This window comes from Protobothrops mucrosquamatus, unplaced genomic scaffold, assembly GCF_001527695.2.
Source record: "Protobothrops mucrosquamatus isolate PMUCROS unplaced genomic scaffold, P.Mucros_1.0 scaffold413, whole genome shotgun sequence".
Taxonomy (NCBI): domain Eukaryota; kingdom Metazoa; phylum Chordata; class Lepidosauria; order Squamata; family Viperidae; genus Protobothrops; species Protobothrops mucrosquamatus.
The window spans coordinates 532,932-560,347 of NW_015386742.1; the positions used below are offsets into that span (position 1 = coordinate 532,932).

The window sequence follows — 27,416 nt, forward strand, 5'->3', positions numbered from 1 at the left end:
AATCCCCCAAATTCACAATTCATTCAAGCATTGAAAAACAAGTTATGCTAATAGGGAGCCACTACATTACCATTGAAAAAAATGTTTCTAGTGTCAATTCATGCTAGATTATGCAAGACTAGCCGCGAACTAACACAAAAATAAAAAGGGCGTTCAATCTTCGTTACCGCTGACCGCCAGCAAGCCAATTTCCCGCCGTCTTCTAGGAACAGGAGAGCCGCGCTCCGCCTCCCAAAGCTGTCTCCACGGGAGACGGTCAGCCAATCCTGTGGCTAGTGGGCGGAGACACGCGTAGGTGTTCCGCCTCCTTGTAGACGGCCAATCGCATTTCTTTCTTTGGCCTCAACATCTCGCGACACCTGACTTGGCCGCCGTTCGGATGTCGAACTGCAACTCCCAAGACTCTTTCCGCCAGCCGCGGCTCAGCCAATGGCCGCGCACAACGAGGCGAAAGTATCACCGCGGTGGGCGGGACACCTCGAGACCCAATCGATCTGAAGGGGGAGGGGTGGTCTGCTGCAGCAGCGGAAGCAACACTCCCGACTGAGCCCCCTCGGTGTCAGTGCAGGTCGGGGTGCTTCTGCGAGTTTTTCCGGAGGGATTCCGCCGCGCCCTCCTCCGCAGGTAAGTCGTGGGTCGAGGGAAGGGCTGGCCTTGAAGATAGGGGTCTGCCTGATGCCCTCATCGTTCCTTCTAGTCACGGATCAGTAGCTATTAACCCGAGCGATCCCTTTCTCTTTTCTCCTAGAGGCTGTGCGCGGGGGGGGGGTTGTTGTTGTCGGTAGCTGCAGCTTTTTTTTATTCTGTCTGAACATCCGGGTCCCTTATTCTGCGCGTCTGTTTCACATAGTGACCAGGGAGGGATGGGAGGCGGGCCCTAATTAGCCATTGCTTATTTTCTTATTGGTAACCAGGCGTAGCCAATCTGGGTTTCCCTATTGGCTGGCACCTAGTGCTTTTCTGTGATTCGGATTGGTAAACTGCTGGAAGATAAGGTTTCCCAATTGGCCGGTGAGAGAAGGGGCTGGACTTTTAACGGCGAAGCCAGTGGGCCGAACTTATTTCAAGGGAATAATTCCGCCCAGATCTGAGGAGAAAGGGAGGAGCTTCATGTGACGCGCCTCTGGCTGGGGTCTGGTTGTGGGCTTCGCCGCTAGTTGTGGGAGCATTTTTTGCGTTCGTCGTGATTCGCTTTTCGTCGGCGAGCTTTACCTTCAAAGCTCTAACTATCGCGACACTCTCCGAAACAGAAAGTTGGAAACAGCCTTTAGCCTAGACCAGGGGTAGGCAACCTTGGCTCTTTTATGACTCGTGGACTTCAACTCCCAGAATTCCTGAGCCAGCCATGCTGGCTCAGGAATTCTGGGAGTTGAAGTCCACGAGTCATAAAAGAGCCAAGGTTGCCTACCCCTGGCCTAGACTGCCTTATTCGGAAGGCGAAGTTCCCATTGCTATCGGGCACGAGGCTAGGTCGCCTTGGAGCGGCTGCGAGCCACATTTCGTTTAAATATAAATTTGTAACGTGTAGAATAGAAGCTGCAGCACTACGGTCACCCTGGGTGTCCTAACAGCCTGCATTAGGGCAAGCCTGCAATGTAGTTTGTGAGTCCAGGAGACTGAAGGCTTAACGAGAAACGCAGGGAACCTAACCCCGGGCTAGGACCACTGACTGAGTCTTCGGAAAATTTCAACAAAAAGTACCAATATAATGTGGATCGATGGTGTGATAAAGATGGCACCGTTTTTACAATTTAAGACTATTGATTAAGAAATATCTGCTTGCAGTTCCCAGAAATAACTAATTTTTCCTCTTCAGTCTGGCACCTGTTAGACCAGTGTTTCTCAACCTTGACAATTTTAAGGCATGTGGACTTCAACTCCCAGAATTCCACAGCCAGCAATGCTGGCTGTGGAATTCTGGGAGTTGAAGTCCACATGCCTTAAAATTGTCAAGGTTGAGAAACACTGTGTTAGACAGTTGTGTTCCTTGTTATGCTTTCATTCTCAGACTTTGAAACAGAAATGTTTTATATCCACTAGGAAGCGAAGAAACAATTTAGAGGACACACTGTTCTTACGCTTTGAGAACTATTATCTATCCCTCATTTAGTCCAGCTATCCAGCCAGCCATCCTCTCCTAAATTAGTTTAATGAGGATTATTTCCAGAGACATGTATATAAAATTGCATTACTTTACAAAAATATGAAGTCAATGATAGTTATCTGCAGTTTGTATAACTTGTGCCAAGCAATGAGTTAGATCTTTAGTATGTGACTATTAGAACAACACTTGGGAGTTCAGTGTCAGGCTTATACAAGTTCATGATTATGAAGTGGTATTTATTACGCTTCCTAAAACTGATTTCAATAGAAAAAACTTAATCCAAACACATTTAAAACTTCTTTCTCTGCAAACTTAATTGGTTATCTCTGAACACAGTGCAACGTATTTTGGAATAAACAGAACTAGTTGATTTGTTTGACATTATTATTTAGCATTGATAGTTGTCTCCTGAATGTCTTGTGGGAAGTCAGCCCCTCAGAGAAGGAAATATTAAAAGGGCAGAAAAATATATTTCCTCAAAGGATCTTAAAGAGGCAGAAAAGCATGCCCAGTTTTCTTAATAGCCCCAAGTCTCCCTCCCCCAAGCAGAAACCAGCTCTGTAGAAATGCAGATGTAAACCATTCAGGAAGGTTGAAGCTAGAAGATTAAAAAGACAAAGACACCTAAAATCTACATACCCCACACAAACTCTAAGACAGGACATAATAGGATTAAACCACAGATGCCAAAAAGGCACACTCAGGCTCAGGTCAAAGTTCATGCCACAGGAACAACTCCAAACAAAAGGCTCAAGAAGGTATAAAAACCCACTCCCTACATGTGCTCTTTCTCTTTTCTTCCAGAGCCATCTTTCTGTCTGGCTCTCCTCTTCAATAAACTGCAACCTTCTTTCTAAAGCAGTTGCGGCCATGTTGTTTATTCCCGGCTTGGACTGAACCATAATGAAGACTTTTCCTTCAACAGTCTAAAAACTGATTTGATTTCCAGCTGCTGTTGCATTCATACATTTATTTTATTATAAACATAATTGAGCTGTTTGAACTATATAACTGGAATTTTGGTTTGAGAGTGCTTTACAAGTCAATTGTAAATAACAATATGATAAAAGCAAAAATGCAGGCAATAGATTTCACTGAGAATTCTCAACAAAAGTATTCCATAATGTGTGCATCTGAATTTCTTACAACTGCATGTATGCTTCACAGGTGGAAATGAGTTCTCAGCAGTTTCCCCGTACTGGAGCCCCTCCCCCAAGTCTAGGTCCAGTTCCTCCAATCTCCACCAGTGGATCTATTGGACTGATAAATCCAGCAACAACAGGTAAGGCATTTTTACCAAGAATGATGTTCTATGGAAGTAAATCCACTGAAACTAAATAGAATGTTTACAGAGTTTAATAAATTGTCACCTTTCATAATAGTTCAATTTTTCTATACTGTTTTTTCCCCCTTCTCCGGTAGTGAGTGATGAATCTAATCGAGAATTGGAAGTGACTCCCAGAGATCATATGATTCCTGCTGGCTCTCTTCAGTCCCGTGAAGAGAAGCAGGAAACAGTGGTAGTTCGACCATATCCACAAGTGCAAATGTTGACTCAACACCATACAGTGCCATCTGGTGTACCAGTTACAGTGGCAGCTCCTCCAACTCATTTGGCTCCAACAGTGTCACTTCCCTTTCCTGAGGGGCTTATCAAGGTAATGAAATTTTGTATACTACCCAAAATGTTTTATAGATGGCACTTGCCACCTGCAAGATTAACAAAAATGTTTAAAAATATGTCGGATAAATATTGGAAATGTAATCACAAACCAGGTACTTTTTATCATTTATGGTGGACATGTGTTAAAACAAAGAAATATTGGACAAAAATACATACTTGGCTAGAAAAGATGCTGGGGAAACATGTAGTCTTTAAACCTGATTTTTTCTTATTAGGGGTATTTATTTGTTTGAATTATAAAATCCAAGGGCACTTCAGCATTTTCCCTTTCTACTACTTTGTCTATTTTGTGGTCTCACCAGTTATTACTTGCAGGCAAATGGTATTTCTTGAAGATAGTCCAATGCACCATTGTTGTTACTTTGTCATGCCAAGGTGTGTAGTCAATCTGTGTGATCTTGTGGCAGCTAATTTCAGCTTTGCAGAGGCAGCATTTGCTGTCCGTTTCTGTTTTTATTAAGGAACAGGATGTACACTGTTCCAAGTAAAGCTGCCTTTTGCAATTGATTGATGAATTATTATTATGGTTCATTACTAAGTCAGCCAGATGTTCAGACTGGATTTGGCATTTTTGTCTATCAAGTTCTTTCCAAGGATTTGGGAGTGGCAGATATGGATGTTTGATGGTGTTACAGATATCATTGACAGATATCATTGCAGGATATAAACTGTTCCCAAGTAAAGCCAACTTTTGCAGTTGATTGATAGTGAATTTGTCGATGCTGAAGCACATAGTGCTTCAGTTGTTTTAGGTTGCACCCAAGGTGCCTATGACTATGGTACTACCTTTGCTTTCTTTTGCCACAGTTGTTCTATTTCTATTTGTAGGTCTTTGTATTTAGTTATCTTCTCCAGTTCCTTCTGTTCCATTCTGCTGTCTCCAAGTACTGCCACATCCACTATCCAGACTTTTTTGTCTTATCGACAATTGTTAACTGCCAGATTTGGCAGGTGCCTATCTGTTTGAATTCTAAAATCCCAGGGTAAATTTAGCTTCTTCATTTTCTATTACTTTCTCATTATATAATCCCACGAGTTCTTGCTTGCAGACAAATGATATTTCTTACAGATCTTCCAACGCACCGTTGTTGCTACTCTGTCATGCCATTGCTTGTAGTCAGCCTGTGCAATGTTCTTGCAGCAGCTAACTAGGTGGTCCACTGTTTCTTCAGTTTCTTTGCATAGGTGGTGCTTGCTGTCTTTTAGTGTCTCAATTCTGACTTATAAGGCAGTGGTACACAATGATGACATCCAAATATTGCCAAATTCCAACTACCTTAGCAACATGGCCGTAGGAAGGGATTATGAGAGTTTATAATGCAGCAATATCTGAAAAGCTATTTGTTGCCTGCTCCTGCCACAAGGAAAAATAACTGTTACATACTCATATTATTTCTATTTAAAGAGCAAACAATTGTATCTTTATGTTATTTGCAGTCTTCTTTGAAGACCGGAATACCCAGTCGTCCTATTGCACCAGCACCACCAGCACCACCATCTACTCTGTCTGGTCCCACCAAAGTCCCTGGGCAGGTTAATGTAACAATGGAAAGTAGCATCCCACAGGCATCTGCTATTCCTGTAGCAACAATAAGTGGACAACAGGTATTATTTTTTTTCCTGCTCAAATACAATGCTTATTTCTTAAGGCTATGGAAGAGAATGAAAAAGCCTTGAATACGCTTCTACTGTAAAGATGTATACTTTAATTTTACTTTTGTATTTGTTTTCAAACTTCAGATTAACCATAGTTATTATAATTGTATAATAACTATACAATTAAGTTAATTGTAGTTTGTGAATTAAACTTTTCCAATCAATTCTACACAAGATTTTTAATGTAATTTTTAAAAAGAATTATTTTATTTTATATGCAGGGGCATCCCAATAGCGTGCATCACATTATGACAACCAATGTTCAGATGTCAATTATCCGAAGTAGTGCTCCTGGGCCTCCCTTACATATTGGAGCTTCTCACTTGCCTCGAGGTAGTAAATTTAATTGTATTTTCTTGGAGCAAATGATTATATAGCAATCTTGTTTGGGTAAGTTTTAGATAAGGTTAATATAGATGTTACTCCTAAAGTGAAGCATCTAGAGAAGGCTGGAGTTGAATCTGAAGCAATTCCATTTAACTACATTCTCGTGAGTAGATATCACAATACATCTTTGTGGTATGAAATTTTTCATAGAACCTAAAAAAATTCAGTTGCTTAGGACATATCACAATATGGTCATGATTGTATGTTAAGGTTGACTGCAGTTAAAGTCACTGAGACTCCCACTTCAAGTCCCATTAAAGAAATTAATCTTGAACTGCATTCACATTATGCTAAGCTCTATAAGAAGAACAGTTGTTTAGGTTTGTCTTAGCAGCCTGATTGAAATGGTGATGTTATAGTTCATGGTTTACCACAGTGTATGAGCCACTGTAATTTATCCAAACAATTATCAAAATAAGTCAGACTTATCTTCTTTGAAAGCAGGATATATGTTCCATTGGGCAATTGTAAGAGGTGGCTGAATTTCTTTGATATCATCATAGAAACATGGGGAGGATGTTCTGACATTAAATAACTTCAGATCTTCTGAACCAGATGGATAATGTTTTATACATATAGTGGTATTTGTTCTGCTGAAGTCATATGGTCTTTCTCTCTTTCTCCATTTTTCAAGGATAACATAACAAAAGTTTAACCAGATCAATAGCATATTTCCTTAATAATAATGATTTTTTCTAATAACTCCTAATAATTATGAACATAACATATCATAAATAATCAATTTACCGTAGATATTTGCAGATAAGCCAATAATTTTAGGTGTCAAAACTTGGGTTCAGGATATCTGTAAGTATATACACTATAACATTTTAGAAGTACCGGCATATTCTGTATATACTCTGGAATAAGACCATCTGTGGGTAATCCAATCTTCAAATTTTTAGTCAAAATGCCATTAAAATGTGCTACCCACAGATAAGCTGCCCTTAAAAATTTGTGGAATCTAAATCATAAGTCTATTGTGAAAATTAAAGCATACAAAAAAGTCTCCCTAGTGTGGTCATATGAAAGTTTCCTGATAATACTGGATAGCCTCCTGTGTGTAGTTGAATTGTCTTTGGCATTGAGTGCTGGTTCAAGATTACAGAAAATTGAAGAAATATGAAGGAGTATCCAGGAAATATTTATATGACCAAACTAAGGAGACTGAATATATCTAGCCTTGAAAAGAGACTAGGTATGGATAAATCTACCACTGCTTAAGGTTCTGAGAGGAAGTTGCATGGAAAAAAGTTCTCTGGTCTCTGTCATTCCATATGCAGGAGTCAGAATAATGGCCTTAAAGGGAAGGCAAATTACAATTAAATGTTAGCATTTTTTTCCTTATGATAATGGAATTGATAATGAAACCAACTTCCAAGGGAAATGATGTGCTCTCCTTCACTGGATAGATTAACCACTTGGTGGTTTGTTAGGAATGCTCTAATTTGGAGTTCTGCACAAGATGTTGGATTGGATGGCCCAATTGGCTTCTTCCAATCTGTGTTTTAAGTATGGCTAATCTCACTGTTGTATACAGTTGGAATCATGTGTACTGGTAGTATTCCTTCTTAATTTTTTTATCATGTCTCCTGCATAAAAGCTGCAACTAATCTGACACTTTTAAAATGGAACATTAAATGTTGTTCAGTCATATGAGTTTGGTTTCTTTCAGGTGCAGCTGCTGCTGCTGTGATGTCAAGTTCTAAAGTAACAACTGTCTTGAGGCCAGCTTCACAGTTGCCAAATACAGCAACAGCTCAACCAGCAGTTCAGCATATCATTCATCAACCTATCCAGGCAAGTGGCAGTCATGAGATATTGTCATTTAATTGTTTTAATGCTTCTCTGTTGTCTCTTTCAGTAAGAAATCACTTTGCAGATTTGGTGGCTCACTGCATAAATAATCTGGGAAATCTGGCAACTTCTTTTCTTATAGGAATAGTTTTGGAGAAATTACTGTAAATAAAATATACTTAATAATGAACTTCAAGATGCCTTTCTATCTAAGAGCTTCAGTGTGGTAGTTGATTAATTTTTGAAACTTATTTATATGTAAAGTATTTTTTTATTCTTTTGAGGTTGGTCATACATTTTTTTCTTTTCTACTGCTCTAAAAATAATGCCTTTTGACAATTTTTACCATATTTTATACAGCTTCATATTATTTAGGATATAACTTAAATATCAGGTCTCATTTTTTAAAGAAGCAGATTCTGAAATAGTTGAAAGTTCTTACAATGGCAAAATTGCAATGCTGATAAGATGCTATTTTTCTTCTTGCCTACATAGTCTCGGCCTGCTGTGACAACTTCAAGTACTATTCCGCCTGCTGTAGTTGCAACAGTCTCAGCCACAAGGGCTCAGTCACCTGTTATTACTACAACAACCACACATGCTACAGAATCTACTCTCAGGTAACCACTACAGAACACAGCATTAAGTAGACCAAGTATATAATTGGAATGTATATATGTATTGGCATGTTGGTCTGTTTGCACTAGAGGATCACTTTGCATGATACTCCTATTTAGAAGCTGTTTCAGATTGCCTTCTTAGATAATTGCTCCATGAGCCAAGCCATTTTTGCACAGTATTTTGCTATGCTAATCAGCTTCCATGCACTATAAGTTGTCTATGTAATATGAAATCATCCTGATTCATGTTCCAAGAGGATAGTACTTGCTGTTGACATGTTAATTTAGATAATGCACATCTTAAGTCATGATATCTCTTGTGTCTTTTAATTATCCTAAGTACAATAATTTTTTTTTAACAGTCGGCCAGCACTGTCAATTCAACAGCACCCACCTTCTGCACCTATCAGTATTCAGCGTCCTGCCCAGCCAAGGGATACAGCAACCAGAATTACTTTACCTTCCCATCCAGCCATAGGAACACAAAAACAACAGCTTCACCCCATGGCTCAGGTAAATTATTATGAATACAACCCAACCAGTTACTTCTTCTCCATTGGGGCATTCACACATCACATTTTGAAAGCAAGTGAAGGTTTTTTTAACTTAATAAATTGCATGATCTCAATTGCTGCATATTATGCTCAGTGACAGCTTAATGCAGTAACTGAGATCATTTGTTACTTTATTCAGTAAACCATGGCTTTAACCACATGTACGTATTATGTTTTGTAAGGGCTAATAGCATGGCGACTAGTGCAAGCTGATACAGTAAGATTTTTAAGCACATTTTCAACAGTTTTTCATATACAGCTTTTTTCTCTACAGAAAACAATTTTTAGTACTGGTACTCCAGTAGCAGCAGCAACTGTGGCACCAATTTTAGCAACAAATACTATTCCTTCTGTGACTACAGCTGGTAAGTATCTGTGGTTCAGCATTTCTTCGGAACTATTTGTAAAACCGAAAAATTAGTTTTTAATGTTGCAAAACCCTGTTCAAACAAAATATTTTCTCTTTCACAATAATGAAATGAGTGAGAGTAGCAACGTTTTGGTGGTCATGAGCCATATGTAACATTTTGGGAGAAAGCAATATTGTAGGGGCACAAATAAGGGCTAGGATTTGGGGTATATCCCTTTTAATTAGCCCCACAGTGTAATACCATGTGAAAAATACTGCTTGACATTTCTTTTACTTTGCTTCTATCAATAGAATATATTTTCTTGCATAGATTATTCTGTTCTTCTCATCTATATTCATTGACATTTTCTAAACAAAGACTTAATTGTGTTACATTTTTCTTCTAGGTCCCATACCTCACACTCAAGCAGCCACTAGCACAATTGTCACTGTGACTATGCCCTCGCATTCATCCCATGCAACAGCTGTGACCACTTCAAACATCCCAGTTGGTGAGTAGGTTCTGTTTTTATATTATACTGTAATTTGATTTGTAATATTTAAGTATTATTTCTGTTTTTCCCAGAGGTAGGCAATTTATTATTTACTAGCTGTATCCGGCCACGCGTTGCTGTGGCTCAGTCTGGTTAAATGGAAAAGAAAGAAAAGAGAAAGCGCACGTTTGTAATATGTTTAATTTCACAATGCTTGTGGGTATACAAAATCGTAGCGTGTGTTGCTTTTACGTCCAACAGATGGCGCTGTTTTTCAAAAAAAGCATGTTTTTACCTGTCACAGGTGTGACATCTATATAATAATAGATATATAAAAACACACGTGTATTCGAATGCAAAGTTGTGTCAAAATTTCAAAGAACTTTTGGAGATTTAAGATTTTGAACAAGTGAACATTTACATTTTTATTTATATAGATTAAACTTATATGCCACCCATCTTGCCTAGAGGTGGCTTATAATCATAAAAACAAGATAAAACGTTAAAACGATAAATATCACTAAAATTGATTTAAAATTGACAAAATGGGAAGGAAGAGAGTAAGATGCATACAGGGGAAGATAATAGTTCATTAATCACTTCCAGAATGACATGCCCCCAGTGGGGCCCCAGGTCAGTTGGTAGAGCCAGGTCTTCAGCTCTTTTCAGAAGGCCAAAAGGATGGGTGTGAATCTCACATTGGAGGGCATGATGTTTTGGAGGACAGAAAGGGCCCTTTCCCTGGATCCCACCAGTTGGAATTTCTTAGCTGATGGGATTTGCAGCATGCCCCTTCTGCCGACATGGGTGGGGTGAGCCACTTCTATTGGGATGAGATGTTTCCTCAGATAGCCTGGAGCCATGCCGTGAAGGGCTTTAAAGATGATAACATCTTGAATTGGACCCGGAAGCCAACAGCAATGCAACCTGAATCACTATAGGGGCCCCAAGAACTGTCTGCATCGCTATATTCTGTACCAGTCGTAGCTTCTGAATACTCTTCAAGAGTAGCTCTGACCAGGGTTTGAGTGACTGTATGCAGGGACACAAGATCCAGGAAAGGGCACAACTGGCACCCAACACATATTTGTGCAAAGGATCTCCTAGCCACAACTGCCGCCTAATCATGGAAACATTCATCCTGAAGTGAAAATCATATCATTGCCTAAACCTATCTGGTAGTTGCTGTCCTGGAAGCTTTCACCAGTCAGGAGGGACAGGGATCTAATTGATAGGTGGTTACACTGACAGCACTGAGCACCCTATCCACTTAATCAGGACCAAGAGGGTCAAACTGTTTCTGGATAACTGGGAAGTCCTTTCCCCAGGCATTCTAATAGACCTGCACCATGCATGGATTCCAACTGAGAACAGATACAAGTGACTGTCCATCAGGTGTTCTATAATTTTTTCTGCATGGCCCCGAAGTTGATCACGTGAGCTCCCTGTCCCAGGAGGGACCTGGTGATTTTGAAACAGGCCACTAGGTGACACTCTGCAGACACAAAAAGGGCAGAGAAATAATGGTGTTTCGCTGCTCTTAACCCCACAAGTAAGGTCTTAATAGGATCATATCTGGTTAGATTCATCCTTCATTTTCCTTCAGCAGCCCTATAGGTATCTCTTTGCCCATATAATACTTTATGAATTGCATATGTCACATTTCTACCCAGTTAAAAATGCCTATGTTTTCAGCTCTAAATTATCATTGGACCATCTTTCTGTTAAAAGGACAATACAGAGAGGGTTGGTTACCTGAACATCATCTTCTACATATGTTATTTTCTTAGTTTACTGAGTTTGGTGAATAACTGGGTTGTCTCTTATTACTATGCAGCTAAAGTTGTCCCCCAGCAAATCACACATACCTCTCCCCGCATCCAGTCTGATTATACAGCAGAGAGGAGTAATCTCATTCCCATATCTAGTCACCGTGCATCTCCAAATCCAGTGGCAATGGAAGCTAGAAATGATAATAGGTAACTGAGCTTATTTTTTCATATAGGAATCTTAATCTTGGCTATTTGGAATCTGTATTACAGTTTCTAAAATAATTAATCTTTTGTGTAATTCTATTGGATATCTGTTATGATTTTGAAAGAATTAAAATTCCTGGGCACAAACCCATTTAGGTAATGAAGACAGAAAATACCTTGAATTATGTTGCTTCAGTAATGTAGATGCAAGGAAATGAAGGATAATGAATAGTAAATACAGGCAGTTCTCCACTTACAACCATTTGCTTAATGACAGTGCAAATTAATGACAACCTTTGAAAATGTCATTTACGATCTAAATTTGAACTTATGACTATCACCCTGCTCTTATGGTCACATGATCACAATTTAGACACTTGGCATCTGGTACGCAGTTATGATCTGCAGTCATGTGATCGCAATTTGCTATATTTTTAGCCAGTTGGTTAAGACGATTTTGCACTTATGACCATGATAACTTGACTTAGGACTGCACGCAATGACTCAACTAATGTCTGCAATAACTCATGAGAGACATTCTGTTCTCAACTATGAGCATAAATCAAGTACTACCATACCTATAATGCTCCTTGTCAAATGCTGCATGTCAAACCCGGCTGTATTTAGAAATGGATTGTAATATGTATGTGCTTAAAAATGCATTTCTAAAGTTTGTCAAATGTATACAGTGCTGTCCTAGATTAATTACCAACGGAATGGAGATATTTTTTTGTAAAAAAAAACAACAAACCAAGGCATTAAACAAGTAATACGTAAAAAACCTTTCCTTTACCCCCATATTTATTCTTTTAATTGGATTATAATGTAGCAAGGTATAGAAAGAAATGAGTTGCTTCCACAAACTTTTCAAATGTCCTTCTAAACTTTTTTTCAAATCTGTTGTCTCCAAATAAGCTAACAAATAAGATCTATAATTTGCATTATAATAAAATGTAGTAATCATAACTATAATTTATTAAATGGATCTAATTGCAAGACTATATTTAATAATTCTCATTTCCACTCCTATAGACAGTCAGTGCCTGTTCAATTTCAGTATTTCTTACCAACATATCCTCCTTCGTATCCTTTGGCTGCCCACACTTACACACCTATTACCAGCTCTGTATCCACTATCCGCCAATATCCCGGTAAGAATTCACTAATTTCTCTAATTTACAATGGTGCTTTACTTAGAACAGCAGTATAACTTTATACATAAAAAACAATGTTTAAGGTGAAAGCGTGGCCACCGAACGCAAAAGTAGAAAAACACGTTTATCATCTTTTGCTTAATTAAAATAATATAAGAAAACTTTGAAACTGTTAGATATTTATTTATTTATGAAGTTTTATTTGCCACCCATCATATCCAACGTCTTTGGCTGGCTTACAACAAAATGTTAGCAATTTATTCAACTAGGTTCTTCAGATGTAAATAAGCAATCTTAATGGTAGATGACTAATAAAAATCTGAAATCTATATGAAAAATGCCTTTTCAGTGCTTTTCTAAGTGTCCAGGTTAGCCACATGAATTATTTAGTAATAATTACAAACATCATATAAGAGATTAATATTCTGATTTATGCATTGCAAAGAAACAACTCTGGCAATGAGCTTGGATTGTATGTTATGCAAACAAGTTCTCTCCATTGTAAGTATAAATTGCATTGTTGGAAAATACAAGCTAAGTATATTGTGGCTAAGTATAAATTGCCCTGTTGGAAAATACAAGCTAAAACAATCCAATAAGTTTAAGTTCAAAGAATATTGAAACAGATACTTTCTGATTCAAATTCACATCACTGTATTATTATATGAGTTCCGCAATTATATGGTTTGTTTTTATCTATACTAGACTGTATCATCTACTATAATAATTTGGCTAATTGAACATGCTGTGATGAATGGAGCTGGGATATGAATTGACTTATATTTTCTTGAGTTGGTGTGAAAGCAAATAATTTAAGTTTAGTGGCACTAATCATGTTCATGCAAGTTATAATATATTTAGCAACATGAAACAGTATAGTCATTGTGTGGATTTAAAGCTAAACCTTGATTCACATAAATCTTAAACTTTTGCAACGATCAAACTACTGATATATAATTACATTATCAGGTATGAAGTGCATTTGAGAACACTGTACTTAATTACTCCCACACAAACCAGAATATTTATTACAGCATGTTGTTCCAGTTTCAGCCCAGGCTCCCAATTCTGCCATAGCAGCTCAGACTGGAGTAGGAGTAGCTTCGACAGTGCATCTTAATCCTATGCAGCTGATGACAGTAGATGCATCCCACGCCCGTCATATACAGGGCATCCAATCTACACCAATTGGTGCACAGGGGATACAGCCAGCACCCATCAGTGCTCAAGGAATACAGTCTACGCCAATTGGAACCCAAGGCCTACATCCAGCTACACCAATTGGCACTCAAGGTCTTCAAACCACACCACTGGGGCCTCAGCAACCACAAACTGAAACCAAGACATCAGGTTTTTATTTATTCTGATTTATTTGTGATAGATTAGATAGATAGATAGATAGATAGATAGATAGATAGATAGATAGATAGATAGATAGATAGATAGATAGATAGATTCCAGTAATTAGTTTTTTTGTAGATTACAATATAAAATTTAAAAGCATAAAAGTAAGATGCAGACATTAAACCTAAAACAAAATCATCAACAGTATAAAACCAAATTTCAATAAAATGTAATAGTATGCAAAGAATTTTGAAAGCATACCATTTAAGATGGTCTTCATCTAGTAGTAAAAAGATCATAATATAGGCCTCAGTTAAATTTTTTTTTTTTCTGGTAGCATCTGCTATTTGGATAGTATTTCTATTATTAGGAAAACACATTCTGAGTAACTGCTTTTTAAGAAGTTCTTTTGATTATGCTGCAATTTTAAAGGAAACATACAAATGATTGCATCTGGACTGCTATTTTGTTGTCCGTACTAGCAACTTTATTGCAAATTTTTGGTGTCATCCGGCAGGAAAAAGTTCTTCTTTCTTTCAACCTCAAAGAATAGAAATATGTATCCCGTTTTTCTTTGAGGAAGGAGTTAACTACAATCTGTTATTTGGAAACTTACTGAAGGAGAATGCTATATTAAACATCATTAGATTTAATTCTGGAAAAGTATAGATAAGAGTACTCTATAAATTAAAAATATCAATATCTGTGGTGCAAACATGGATTATTTTAAGGAAAGCAAATTATAATTTTCAGACAATCACTTCAACTAAATTTCTATTCTTCTGACCACTTTTCCTAGTGGTCTTGGCAGATGGAGCCACCATTATGGCCAATCCAATTAGCAATACATTCAACTCTGCTTCAGCTTCAACTACAGTGGTGCAAACTCACAGCCAGAGTGCCAATTCCAGCACATCAGCTCAGGGTTCATCCCCACGTCCAAGCATTCTCCGAAAGAAACCTACTACTGATGGGTAAGTAAAATTGCAGCTGCAGTAATATTTGTGCAAATATTTATATTTATGATACGCTCATCACCATATCAGAAGTAAGTTTATTTTATAACAGTTATTTCATCAACCATATTTCATATGGTTGATAATACTTACACCAATAAAGCATAAAAGAAACTATAACGATCTTTTGTATATCTGATTGTATTTTTATCATATGAATATCAAAGCTAGAAAAAGTATTTTAAAGTCTTTTTGTTGGTGCTGGTCAAAATTGCAGGACAGTTTTGAATGAATGTTTTAGACTTGCAGAACAGACTAGTACATTACCTTTCTTGTTTTATCCCCACTGGAGAGCTACTATAATATTTTTAAGTAATTACAATGTTGATCTATACTTTTTACACAGATATTCATGCTTATAAACAAAGGAAATTTCACAATAGTTAGCACGTTATTTTGCAGGCTGGCAGTGAGGAAAAGCCTAATTCCTCCTCAACCAACTGAGGTTGCTGGCACTCGTGTAGAAAGTTCTGTGAGAAGTGCAAGTGGATCACCAAGACCAACTGGGTAGGATTCCCCCCCCTTTAAAAAAACTTTTATTTTAGCTTTGCAAACAAAAACATATCTGATATAAATCACACAATGGTAAATGTTTAAAACAAGTAATATAAGCAAACGTACAGTATGTATAAATGCTCACTGAGCAAGATTTTAGCTTGTGTAAATCAAGGTAATGGGGCAAGGTTTTCTGCAATTTGAATTCTGCCTCAAATGAGCTCAATCCTTACCCATCCTAACTCCTTTAGGGACTAAGCAGGACATGAGTTGCTGAATCCATAATATTAATATTTCTTTAAGAAAGAGGATAATGCCACCTGCTTTTTTAAAGGAGTGGTAGGGCATCTCTCTTTAGGAAGATACTCCTGGATGCCATTTCCACACATGGGTTTTAAGGAAAATTGCTGAGAAAATCATAAGAAATCAGCTAGAAAGGATGAAAAGGGGAAATGGTTGTTTGGATCTTCCTAATCAGGATTCAGACCCCATCATGAGAAAGAAACTACTTCATCAGAACATAGATGTAGAGAATATATTCTGTCTTTGGTCCTGTTACGACCTGTAGGTAATATTCAGTTACAGCTTTCTACTGGACCAGTTGCAAGAGCTGGAAGTTAGGGGCAATATTTCAGAACAGTTTTTCTACCCGAGTAGATTGCTTCAGTGGTGGTCATGGAGGCAGAGAGCTGAAATCCACAGAAGCTCCAGCATAAAGTTCCTTAAGGCTTTCCCCCATGCTGTTTAATACTTAAATGAAACCAATGGTAGAAGTCATCCATTAGTTCAGGTGAGGTATCGCCAGTATGTTGATCAAAGTCATGATAATATATTGCCATCATGAACGATACCAGAAATTTTGCACAGATATCTGAAGGCTTGAGGATCTGAATGGGATGAAACAGGTTTGGAATAAACCCTACCAAAATAAAGCTGCTGGTCCTCAGCAAACATTTTATAATAGGGTCTCCATAGTTATTCTGGACAGGGTTGCACTCCCCCAAGGAGGTGGTAGATGATTTGGGAGTCATTCATAGCTCCCGTTTCAAAAGAAAGTAGAAGCTGGGGCTAGGAGGCTCTTATGAGAGAAATGCACAGAACTTGTGTTGGAGAAGGCTTCAAAATTTGCAGTGGGTTCATGGTGATTTAATTTCTACACTTATATGACTCTGCTTGTTTCACCATGACCACTGTAAGTTTACTGTTGTAGGATCTTGAAGAAAGGATCTAACTTTTTAATGTGTGTGTTCTGTCTAGTGTTAAACCTAAACCAGAAATCCATGTGTCAATGGCCACTCCTGTAACAGTATCTGTGGAGGCAGTATCCATACAGAGTAATGAGCAACCTCCTGTTTCAGTTCCGACTTCTCAGCAACCACAATCTGCCATTCCAACAATCATTACGGCAGCTAGTCCACCTTCGCAGCCCACAGCTGCTCTGTCAAGCATTCCAGGAACACTTCCAGCTCCTCCACCTACTTCAGCCACAGTTGTAACTGTTCCTCCACCTCCATCAACCATAAGTGGTATCCTCTCTACAGTATTGGGTCCTGTTGTACCAGAGATAAAAATAAAAGAGGAAGTGGAACCTTTGGATATAATGCGACCAGTTTCAGGTAGGGGTTGTTTTTTGTTTTGGTTTTTTTGATTTATAGAATCATAGGGCTGGAAAGGATCTTGGAGGTCTTCTAGTCTGAACCTCTGCTCACAGGAGTCTTATATCATCCAAGTAAAATGGTTTTCCAGTCTATTTTGAAAACCTTTAGATTTTACAAAAAAGAGATTAGAATTGTTTAGGAAAACCAACTTAAGCATTTGTTTCAATATGATTTAATATATGCCATCCAGAGTCACCTCGAGATAAAATGGGCAGCACATCAATCAATCAATCAAATAAATAATGGTAAAATGACTTTTCATTTTAATTGCTTTGATTTTCTATATTATTTCATAAAGAAGTTCATAAATTGCTGCTTAACCAAAAATTAGCATATCACTGAAAACTTGGGGGGGGGGAATTTCCTACACAGGTATTGTAATTGCCTATAATTGGAGTATCTGTTAAAAACATTGTTAATGTTTGTGCAACTATGAGACATGAATAAGGATGAACTCAACCGAACATAGGTCAGAGCTGCTATTAAAAGTCTACCTCGTGGTAGTAAGGGTAGCAAAGCACCAGTACATCTCTGCCCTTATTTCAGCTTCAGACTATTGCCCTGCAGCTCTGCTTTAGGTAACCCAAGACCTCCTGATTAAGGGGGGTACTGTATGGAAGAATTTGTATAGTATCTGTCAGATAAATTCATTCCTAGTTGGATACTCATGTTGACACAAATCCAGAGATGTTTGGGGTGGAATCTTGCCCAGTTATCTGGAAACCGTTTGAACCTATTTGCCCTCCCCCCAAAAATGGACAGAGCCTTAGCATTGCGAGCTTGGCCACATGCTCTTTAGATCCATAGCACCCCCTGGTTAGTTAAAGTGGTCTGAGGGGGTATCATGTGAATGAGCTCTAGTGGTGGTGAATTCTTCTCTGAGTGAAAGGGGTTATCCATTTATCTCTTAAAGAGGCTGTGGCTTGCCCTCTTCTTGAGCCATCGCTGGACAATTTTTGTCCAGTATTTCACTTACTTTGGTGGGGAGAGGGTGGTGATAGAGGCAGTGGTTGAGCAACAGTTCCAGAGAACTTTGGAGGAAGCAGATTATCTGGATCATCCCAAAGGTGCTTTTTCCAAAAGGCAAAAGGATTTGATTTTTTCTTTAAAAATGTTTCACTTCTCATCCAAAAAGCTTCTTCAGTTCTCAGAAATGGATGGGGAACAACAGGCTTCAACTAAACCCTGATTTGCTTTTGGAGGAAGATGGATGGCTATATTAATTTGATTAAATAAATAAGCAAATTATTGTTTTATGTTCAAGATAAAAGGAAAACTGTGAGGCATCTTATTAATAAAGCTCCCTGAGGATCTTTTGTTTGTTTCTTCTATAGAAAAGAATTTTGCCTTACGTTACCCCAACTTTAAATGTCAAATATTATCAATATTTTATTGTATTTATGAGGCTTGAAATTTTCGTAGTTACTGTAATCAAAAAGGCTAATTGGTTTCTTAGTACAAGGCCAAACTGTTGAAAAGAACACTAAACAGAGTGGCAGACTATTGTGAAGCCTTTAAGCCATTTTCAGAGAATAATTTTGCAGAATATTCTAAAGGTTTGTGTCGTATAAATGCATGTCACAAATAGGACAAGTGATGCAGCGCACTGCATTTTCTGAAAGAAAAAGCCAGAAAATCTGGAGTGTTTTGTAAACGCTATCTGAAATTTCTGAAACTTGTTTCTCTTTTTCCTTTCCAGCAGTCCCTCCACTGAGCACAAATAGTGTATCTCCATCCGTTACATTGCTGGCCAACAATCTCACAGTACCCCAAAGTGACTTGCCGCCAGGTGCTTCCCCAAGGAAAAAACCACGTAAGCAGCAACACATCATCTCTACAGAGGAAGGGGATATGATGGAGACCAATAGCACGGATGATGAGAAATCCACTACCAAAAACTTGCTGATAAAGGCAGAAAAGCGCAAATCACCTCCAAAAGAATATATAGGTGATTATTTGAATTCAGAAACAAAACTTTCCTAGTTAGCCATCTCTCAAAACCATATCTATTCATCCACCCAAATACCACATTTCAGTAAAAGGGAAAAAAGATGCTTTATTTCCAAAAACCATTACAAATTAAATATTTTTCCCAGATTAATGCTGGAACTAGCATTAAACAAAGCAGAACTGACCTCTGGTTTAAAAGTCAGTCATAGGATTACATTTATTTGTGTAGCTCATAATACAAACTTCTTGGCAAAGCCTGAATAATTATTCTTAAAATTGTCTTAGATGAAGAAGGAGTGAGGTATGTGCCTGTACGTCCACGACCACCCATAACTCTGCTCCGTCACTATCGCAATCCATGGAAAGCAGCCTATCATCATTTCCAGCGATACAGTGATGTCAGAGTAAAAGGTACGTCTTCCACTACATGTTTTGTACTAGTGTATTGAAATGATGTATTAGCCATCAACAATGCATGCAAAAGCCTATTTGAAAGTATATAATATTTCAACTGTATATATAAGGTAATCTACATCATTTTTCTAGTTGCTATTAGGTACAGTAATTAGGTACAGTAATTGCTCTTTTTTTGTGCCCCCCAGTAACTCTTGATATTATTGCTCTGAAATTCATAGTAGCATTAAAAAAAATGTGTGTGTCAGATCCAAAATAAGCTTGATTCACTTATTTCACCAAAATTCACAGCTCCCCTAAACCACAACCCTGATAGTCTTTGGCCAATGCAACCCATCTACCCCGCCCCCAATTTTAAGAAATTGTCTCTTAATATAACTTTTTAAAATCTTACATAATTATTAGAACATCTCTGAGCTGAAAGTGGATCTTCACAGCTTTGCAACAGTTACATGTTTTTCTTGATGGCTAACACAAATAGAACAAATTGTATGGGGGGAAAATCAGAGTTGTTTATGCTGCATTACATATTTGGATCATAAGGTCTGATCTTTATATGTGTAGTGTGCCTACTGCCCTAAAGCAATTATATTTTTCTAATAAATATTCACATAAAATACAACCCACTATCAATAATCATAACCAGTGCCAACATACATTCCCAATACATTTTTCATCAATTCTTCATTTGTTAAAATACCTGTCTAATAACCAGGTCTTAGCAAGTATTATGTTTCTTAATAGCAGTCTTACTTCTGGGGATATCCACATTAAGAGAATTCAGTACCTTCAGAGAATACTTGCCACCTAATCTGCTCCTGCTACACCTAATAGGGAGTAGAGACTCTCAGTATGCATTCTCTGCCAGCAAATTTTACATGGAACAAGTAGTCTCACAAAAACCCAGGTGCCAAACCATGGCATTCTATAAGTTATTACAAACATCTTGAATTTATACTAGCCAAAGTTTCTAGCAAGCCCAAATTAGAGAAATTCAATCTAGAGATAACAAGGGCACAAGTGACTGTTGCTTATCAAAAGCTCTCATCAAGTCTCCCAACGGAATTGCTCTCCAGATTGTTGGGAAATTCCCATATTTTCTCTGGAACCCAACTTGATCAGACCATATGAATAGATCCTGTTCAGTATCTCTACTGTGAAGTATTAAGTAGATCAGAGGTCCCCAATCTTTTGGGCACCAGGGACCAGTTACGTGGAGAGCGGTTTTTCTGCGGACGAGGGTGCGTGGTTTTGTGTACTGCCTGCATCCTGCGGGTGGGGGCTTTGTTTGTGCGGACCGGTTGCTAGCATGCCACGGCCTGGTACTGCTCCACAGATCAGGGGTTAGGGACCCCCGAAGTAGATATAGCAAGTGATACCCACCTTCTTGTGCAGGCTTGCACAATTTGTAGAAGGGAAAGGGTCACATTGATACATTAAAAATACCCAGTGTGTCGATCAGATGTTTCACAACTAACACGTGGCAGCACTGGACCTGAAGGCATTGGAGAGAGAGGGTTGCAAATTTATTGACCTTTAAAAAAAAAAAAACATCAGCAGGCTAACAGGGATGTTTGGCAGGCTGCATGCAGCCCAGACCATATATTGTGTAGGCCTGTAGTAAATGTTGCATTACCTCCAATTTTATCTCTAGGGACAGCAAATATAAATTGTCCAGCATCATCGTCCTAGGAGTAAAAACCATCAACCATATACTGATTCAAGCAGGACAATGTGCAGGACAGTATAAAAAACATTTCTACCTGGTTCCTCTGGCTTAATCATACATATAAAGGCCACATAGAGCCATCTGTAAAACAGAATTTCTAGTAATTATCAAGGCTCCCAATGAAAAAGTGCTACTGAGGCTGATATGGTACTAGAAATCCCAGTAGGCATATTTTGGCATCAACATCACTCAGTACCTTCAATAAACCAATAATTTTTTGTCCAGTTTATAGAGCCATCCATCTCACAAAATACATGACTATGGATGGCATACAAGAAAGATAAAACTATTTTAAATTATTATTATTAAAAAACATTAACTATAAAAACAAAGCTAAAAATAAGTAGCAGATTATGTTAATAATAACAGCCACCACACTACTTCACCAGTCCCCTGGTGTCCCCTACCAGCATCATGAAGTCTTGAGGGATCTTCAGAAGTGATAGAGCCAGCCTTAACTTTGGGGGGGAAATGTTCCACAACATGGGCGCCACAGCAGAAAAAACCCACTGCCTGAGGCCAGCCAAATGCAGTTCTCTAGATAATGAAACCCATAACATGCTCTCTCTGCTTGTAGTAGTAGGACAAGCAGATGAAATTGGGGAGAGGTGGTCCCTAAAATAGCCCAGTCAACACCAGCACTTGAATTGGACCTGGAAGCAAATTGATAATCAATGCAGCTTGCAAAGCAGGAGTGTAACAAGTGTTCTGCTAGAAACACATATAACTGTTCCCGCCATTTCCACAAGATAGCCACAATTGGCACCCATTCCAGTAATCCAACAAGAAGCAAGCAGGGCATAAGTGACCATGAGTGGTATCTCACAATCTAGGACTGGCATAATTGGCACAGAAGACAGGTTGTTTAAAGAACCTCCTAACCATGATTGCCACCTCATCGAGTAGGAGTTATGAATCCAAGGAGATCCCCAGATTGCACACATGGTCTGTTTGGGGCAGTGTAACCCCATCCAGCACCAAAGATGGCATAGCCCTAAAAGCAGAAAGCCCTAAAACTCAAAGCCATTCATTCTTGCCAGGTTTCAGTTGAAGCCTGCTGATCCCCATTCAGACCCTTATAATCTCCAGGCACCAGGATAAGACACCCATAGCATTGCTTAATTTGCCAGGGGCAGATATACAATTGGGTATTTTCAGCATTCTGATGATATTTCACCTCTTAGTGGCAGATCTCATCCAGCAGTCTCCTGATGTTGAATAAAAGAAGCGAGAGCACCAATCCCTGTAGCACCTCATATAGTAGGAGCCAAAGGAGGGACCTCCCCAATCACCACTAACTGTAATCAACCCTGGAGAAAGGGATTCAGCACAAAACTGCTACCTACCCCCTATCCTCTGAGTTGATGGTATCGAAAGCTGCCGAGAGGCAAAGTAAAACAAGGATGGATATACAACCACCATCCCACCCAAAAGGATGACCAATCATCCAACCTATCTTCCATTAACCCACTCATAGATCTACCACTTGCTTTATATTAGTCTTCTCCTTGTTTCCTCCTCTCCCATTTCTCTTGCTCTCAACCTAGGCAGTATTTCAGAGTCCTGTCTTTTTTCCTTCAGGGAGTGAGAGAATTTATCTCATGCTCCACTCACATTATAACTCACTCCTCCAATCTAATCTTCAATTAATTCTTTTCTGTCTTTCATCTAATTCAGTCCACTACTACTGTCACAGTTGCTCTTTCATGTCCTTCCTCCCTCCCTCCCTCCCTCTCTTTCCTTCTCTCTTTCTCTCTTCTAATTTGTTGTAACCAAATTATTTCCACTCCTTTTTGGGTCTTAGTTAATACTCTGAATAGCAGAATTTTAAGCAATCTATATAGGCCTCCAGTTATTTATTGATCACTAAACAGCAGCATTTACAAATTCAGCAGCTCCAGCCAGTGGCTGTTTGAAGCCCACATTTAAGATCTCCAGATGCTCCTCCCAGTGTATTCTGCCAACCTTGCCCATTGCCATAAGCCAGCGTTATCTTGTGTCAACAAAACCAGCATGTGCTTCTTCATGACTAACTTTTTGATTCAGCTCCAGATCCACTACCTTTCTTACCATTGCATGCTGCCATTCTTCTTTATCATCAGAAATCAACATTCCCTATCTAAAAGTTCCTATTTATGAACTTTGAAATTCTTACCATCTAGATTGAAATAACTTTCCCATTCATTTCCATCTGAATAGAGGTTTTGCTTTTGTTTAAAACATCTTCACATATTGAAATCAGAGTTTGATTTTTAAGGCTGTTCCATTCCAATAACTGAAGTTGACCATTAGATAATTAATGTATAAACTACTGTATACATACTTCTATTAGACAATTTGTCTCTCCTTTTGTTCTGTAAAAATAAAAAACTCTTTCTTTTTTGCATTGTTATTTGCTTCCTTCTCATCTCTCCTTCCTTCTAGAAGAGAAGAAAGCTATGCTACAAGAGATAGCTAATCAGAAAGGGGTATCTTGCCGTGCACAGGGATGGAAAGTCCATCTCTGTGCAGCACAGCTATTACAGCTGGTAAGTGGGAAAGTCATGTTGATTCTGTATAAAATAATTCCACAACTGTTTAGGAAGTTATTTGAAAAGTTGCATATAGAAACTATCATAAATTGTAATGACTATTTCTTCAAAAATGATGCAGGTAAATTTGTATCACATAAACCTAAAACTTTAGTAAGGAAGGAGGTTTTGAATCAGGCATAAATACTGAAACTTTGTTCAAATGCTCAAAACTTACCTCTGGTGCACTGCTTTAAAGAAATGGTATGGAGCCACTGATCTGAGGCAGCACTATTATATATTCCTGGTTGTTCCTATTGCAAGAGAGGTAGGTGCTTAAGCTTGGTGCCAAGCTTAAGTCTTTGTACAGTATTAATAATAATAATGATAAAGTTGGAAGGGACCTCAGAGGTCATCTAGTCCAACCTCCTGCTCAGGCAGGAAACCCTATACCATTTCGGACAAATGGCTGTCCAGTTTCTTCTTAAAAACTTCCAGTGTTTGCGCATTCACCGCTTCTGGAGGCAGGTTGTTCCACTGGTTAATTGTTCTAACCGTCAGGAAGTTTCTCCTTAGTTCTAGGTTGCTTCTCTCTTCCAGAGGTGTAGAAAGGAAAACCAAGATTTGGTTGTTATACATATACAACAATTGGTTTTTAAAAAGTATCTGAAGCTTTAAACCAAGTTAAGATTTTAATCTAAGCACTAGGTGGTAGTTATATGAGGATGAAGAACTAAACGCAAAAGTTTTACAGGCATTGGAGAAGGGTTGGGCCTATATGGAAGGGTGGTATGGTGTTTCTACACTGTAGGCAGTTAGAGTCCATGTTTTCCCATTCAGTGAATTAGGGTGTTCCTTCTTCCTCTTTGAAACATATTGATGTCATCGTCAGTATCAAGATTTTGCTGCTCATCTGCAAGCAGTGAAATTGTATTGAGAATCTGTTGAAATCAGATAAACACCAAATTGCAATTTCTAATTTTGTACCCTGTGTTATGAAAAAGTGTGAATCTTAAATATTCTCAATATTTAATATTTTATAGACTAATCTGGAACATGATGTGTATGAACGACTCACCTCCTTACAAGAAGGCATTATCCCCAAGAAAAAGGCAGCAACTGATGATGATATGCATCAAATAAATGAATTGATACAGGTGAGTTGTGCTTATTTTGCTAATTTTCTTGGCCTCTACTGTAGCTGCAGAATAAAGCCTTGATTTTGCTAGATGAAACAACTGTAAAAGAAAGCTAATCAATACAAAACGTAAATTGGAGATTTTCATTTGGTTCCTTTTTTTTTCTTAGCAAACTGATTTAATTCATGTTTCCTGGACTGTAAATCAAAACTGAACATCTTTTGGATAGATGTTTAATATCTGAAAAATAAAACTGCATGTTCTCAACTGAAAGTTATCATAAAGAAATAATTTGGTATTATAAAGGGGTTCTTTTAGACCCTGATATTAGAACATATCAACCTATTTTAAATTCTTCCTTTTATTAGACAATATTGCATTCAAAGCATGGCATTACATAATATTATCCATAAATTTGTGTATGCTAAACCATTACATATTTTTGTGCTATGTGTTTAGACATTAAGGCCACCCCTTCCCCTTTCTCAACTGAAGTTCCTTAGGCCCTGCATAAAAATATCTGAAACTTCATTTTAGTGAAGGGCAGAGTGGGGGAGAGGATGCAGGGTTACGGAACAGGATTAAGGTATTGGCATGTGGCTCCCTATACAATACCTGCCTTGTTATCATTTATCTTACTTTTGTCATGTGCAATAATGTTCACATTTTTATAGGAACCAGTTGTATTAGAAAACTGTCAGCAAGAAGAACTGGGGAGGGGAGTTACATGAGAACATTGTTCTGAATGGTCCTTTCTGATATGCTATAGTAATACATCAGTTTTTCAGCTTCTGTACTTTTTGGTGTTTCAAGATGATTAAAGATAAAATGCAGTACTTTGAAGTATTAACATTTTAAATTCAATGTGTTATATTTGTTATATTTCAGGGAAATATGCAGAGATGTAAACTTGTAATGGATCAAATAAATGAAGCTCGAGAATCCATGCTAAAGGTCTTGGATCACAAAGAGCGCGTTATGAAGCTCCTTAACAAAAATGGAACTGTCAAGAAGGTATCCAAATTGAAGAGAAAAGAAAAAGTTTAGAAACAAAACTAAAAGGACTCTGAAAACAAAACATGTACAGAACAGTGTTAAAGTTCTTTTATTGGAGGTTTCTTATAAGAAGCAACATTTAAGTAAAAAAAAAGACAAGAAAGATGTTGAATTAAAACATGGAACCCAGTGACCTTAAGAGACTATTAATAATCTGTCAATGGAACAAAGATTTTTCTCAGGCTCGTCCCTGTTTAAACTCTTCAGTCTCATTTTGTTTAGCTCTCTTGATATGTCCCAGTGCCTACTAATTGGAACCATTGACGCAGGTGTGATAGTCCCCTTCATCTTACAGTTTTAGACATTACTTCACTGATTTGTACAATGGATTCCTGCAGCAGACCTCAAGAGCCATCTATCTTGAAGCAAACTGACATAAATTGAAAAAGTGGGAAAATGACACTACTTCAACTAAGCCCTGCCCATTCAGGCTCCTTATGAACTTGCAGTGGCTGAAGTAGCCTTCATAAACCAGTGCCCTTGCATTGGCAATTCTGCTATGTTTAGAATCATAAGTGGTTCTGCAGTCTCTAGCTGTCTATTTTTAAAATACATTTCAAAGTTATTTGTAGTGTTGTGAATTTTGTGCTGTGCCCATGTTGGTGCTCCAGGATATTGTTTTCAAATACAGCACAGTTCTTTCTGTAGCTGGTGTGATACTGTTCATTATATTGCATAAAATTGTGCTATATAACATCTGAAAACATAAATAAAGGATTTGGAGGATTTTGTATAAGAACAATGGTTATAATTGTGTGAAAAAATAGAAATGGAAAAAGAGAAGAGTCTGTATAACAGTATATATTTTCCTTCAAAGCTGTTAAGAACAGTGATAATACTCTTAATCCATCAAGATTACAGGTAATTTTTGATGACTTTTTTCTGATTTTTAGAAGCCAATAGTTCTTTCAATCCAATCTTATAATTATTGTGCTAAAATAAGATAAACAAAAATATCCAGATTGTATAAATTTGTCATTTTGACAGAAAGAATAAGAATCCAAACTTTATGGAAATTCTGCTCCTATTGATTTCAGTTAGGACTGCACAGAATAAGATGATGATGCCACTATTAAACAGAGCTCTGTTTAATACATATGTGTACTTTTATCAGAGTTTCCATTATGTTCATGATCCAGTCTCATGAAGGTAATCCAAGATTATCATTCTCTAGATGTGTTTCAGTTTTAATTCTTCTTGTTGTACTGAAGTTCAGGTTGCTCCAATTTTTAATAGTGGGGAAGAGAGACCAATCCACAAAAACCCAAGCACACACAACTCTTACTATTTCTAATTTATTTTCCAATAACATTGAATATCAGATAAGAAG

General features: G+C 38.0%; 1 protein-coding gene across 1 annotated transcript; it reads left to right on the forward strand.

The window, feature by feature from the left end:
- Nucleotides 1-505: 505 nt before the first annotated feature.
- On the forward strand, nt 506-27,180 carry SAP130 (Sin3A associated protein 130). The gene is made up of 21 exons (XM_015816195.1): nt 506-624; nt 3,272-3,386; nt 3,527-3,762; nt 5,226-5,393; nt 5,666-5,777; nt 7,507-7,631; nt 8,124-8,248; nt 8,611-8,761; nt 9,077-9,167; nt 9,559-9,663; nt 11,483-11,624; nt 12,654-12,772; nt 13,823-14,125; nt 14,919-15,093; nt 15,538-15,642; nt 16,888-17,246; nt 18,988-19,236; nt 19,524-19,649; nt 23,806-23,909; nt 24,935-25,048; nt 25,919-27,180. The coding sequence occupies exons 2-21, from the start codon at nt 3,278-3,280 to the stop codon at nt 26,075-26,077; spliced, it is 3,177 nt and encodes a 1,058-aa protein (XP_015671681.1). The 5' UTR covers nt 506-624; nt 3,272-3,277; the 3' UTR covers nt 26,078-27,180.
- Nucleotides 27,181-27,416: the final 236 nt, after the last annotated feature.

Excerpts from the sequence above, each read along its gene's own strand:
- SAP130 (XM_015816195.1), top strand. The coding sequence starts at position 3,278 with ATGAGTTCTCAGCAGTTTCCCCGTACTGGAGCCCCTCCCCCAAGTCTA. Across the intron at positions 8,249-8,610 it reads GCTACAGAATCTACTCTCAG|TCGGCCAGCACTGTCAATTC; the intron begins GTAACCACTACA and ends TTTTTTTAACAG. Across the intron at positions 15,094-15,537 it reads AAGAAACCTACTACTGATGG|GCTGGCAGTGAGGAAAAGCC; the intron begins GTAAGTAAAATT and ends GTTATTTTGCAG.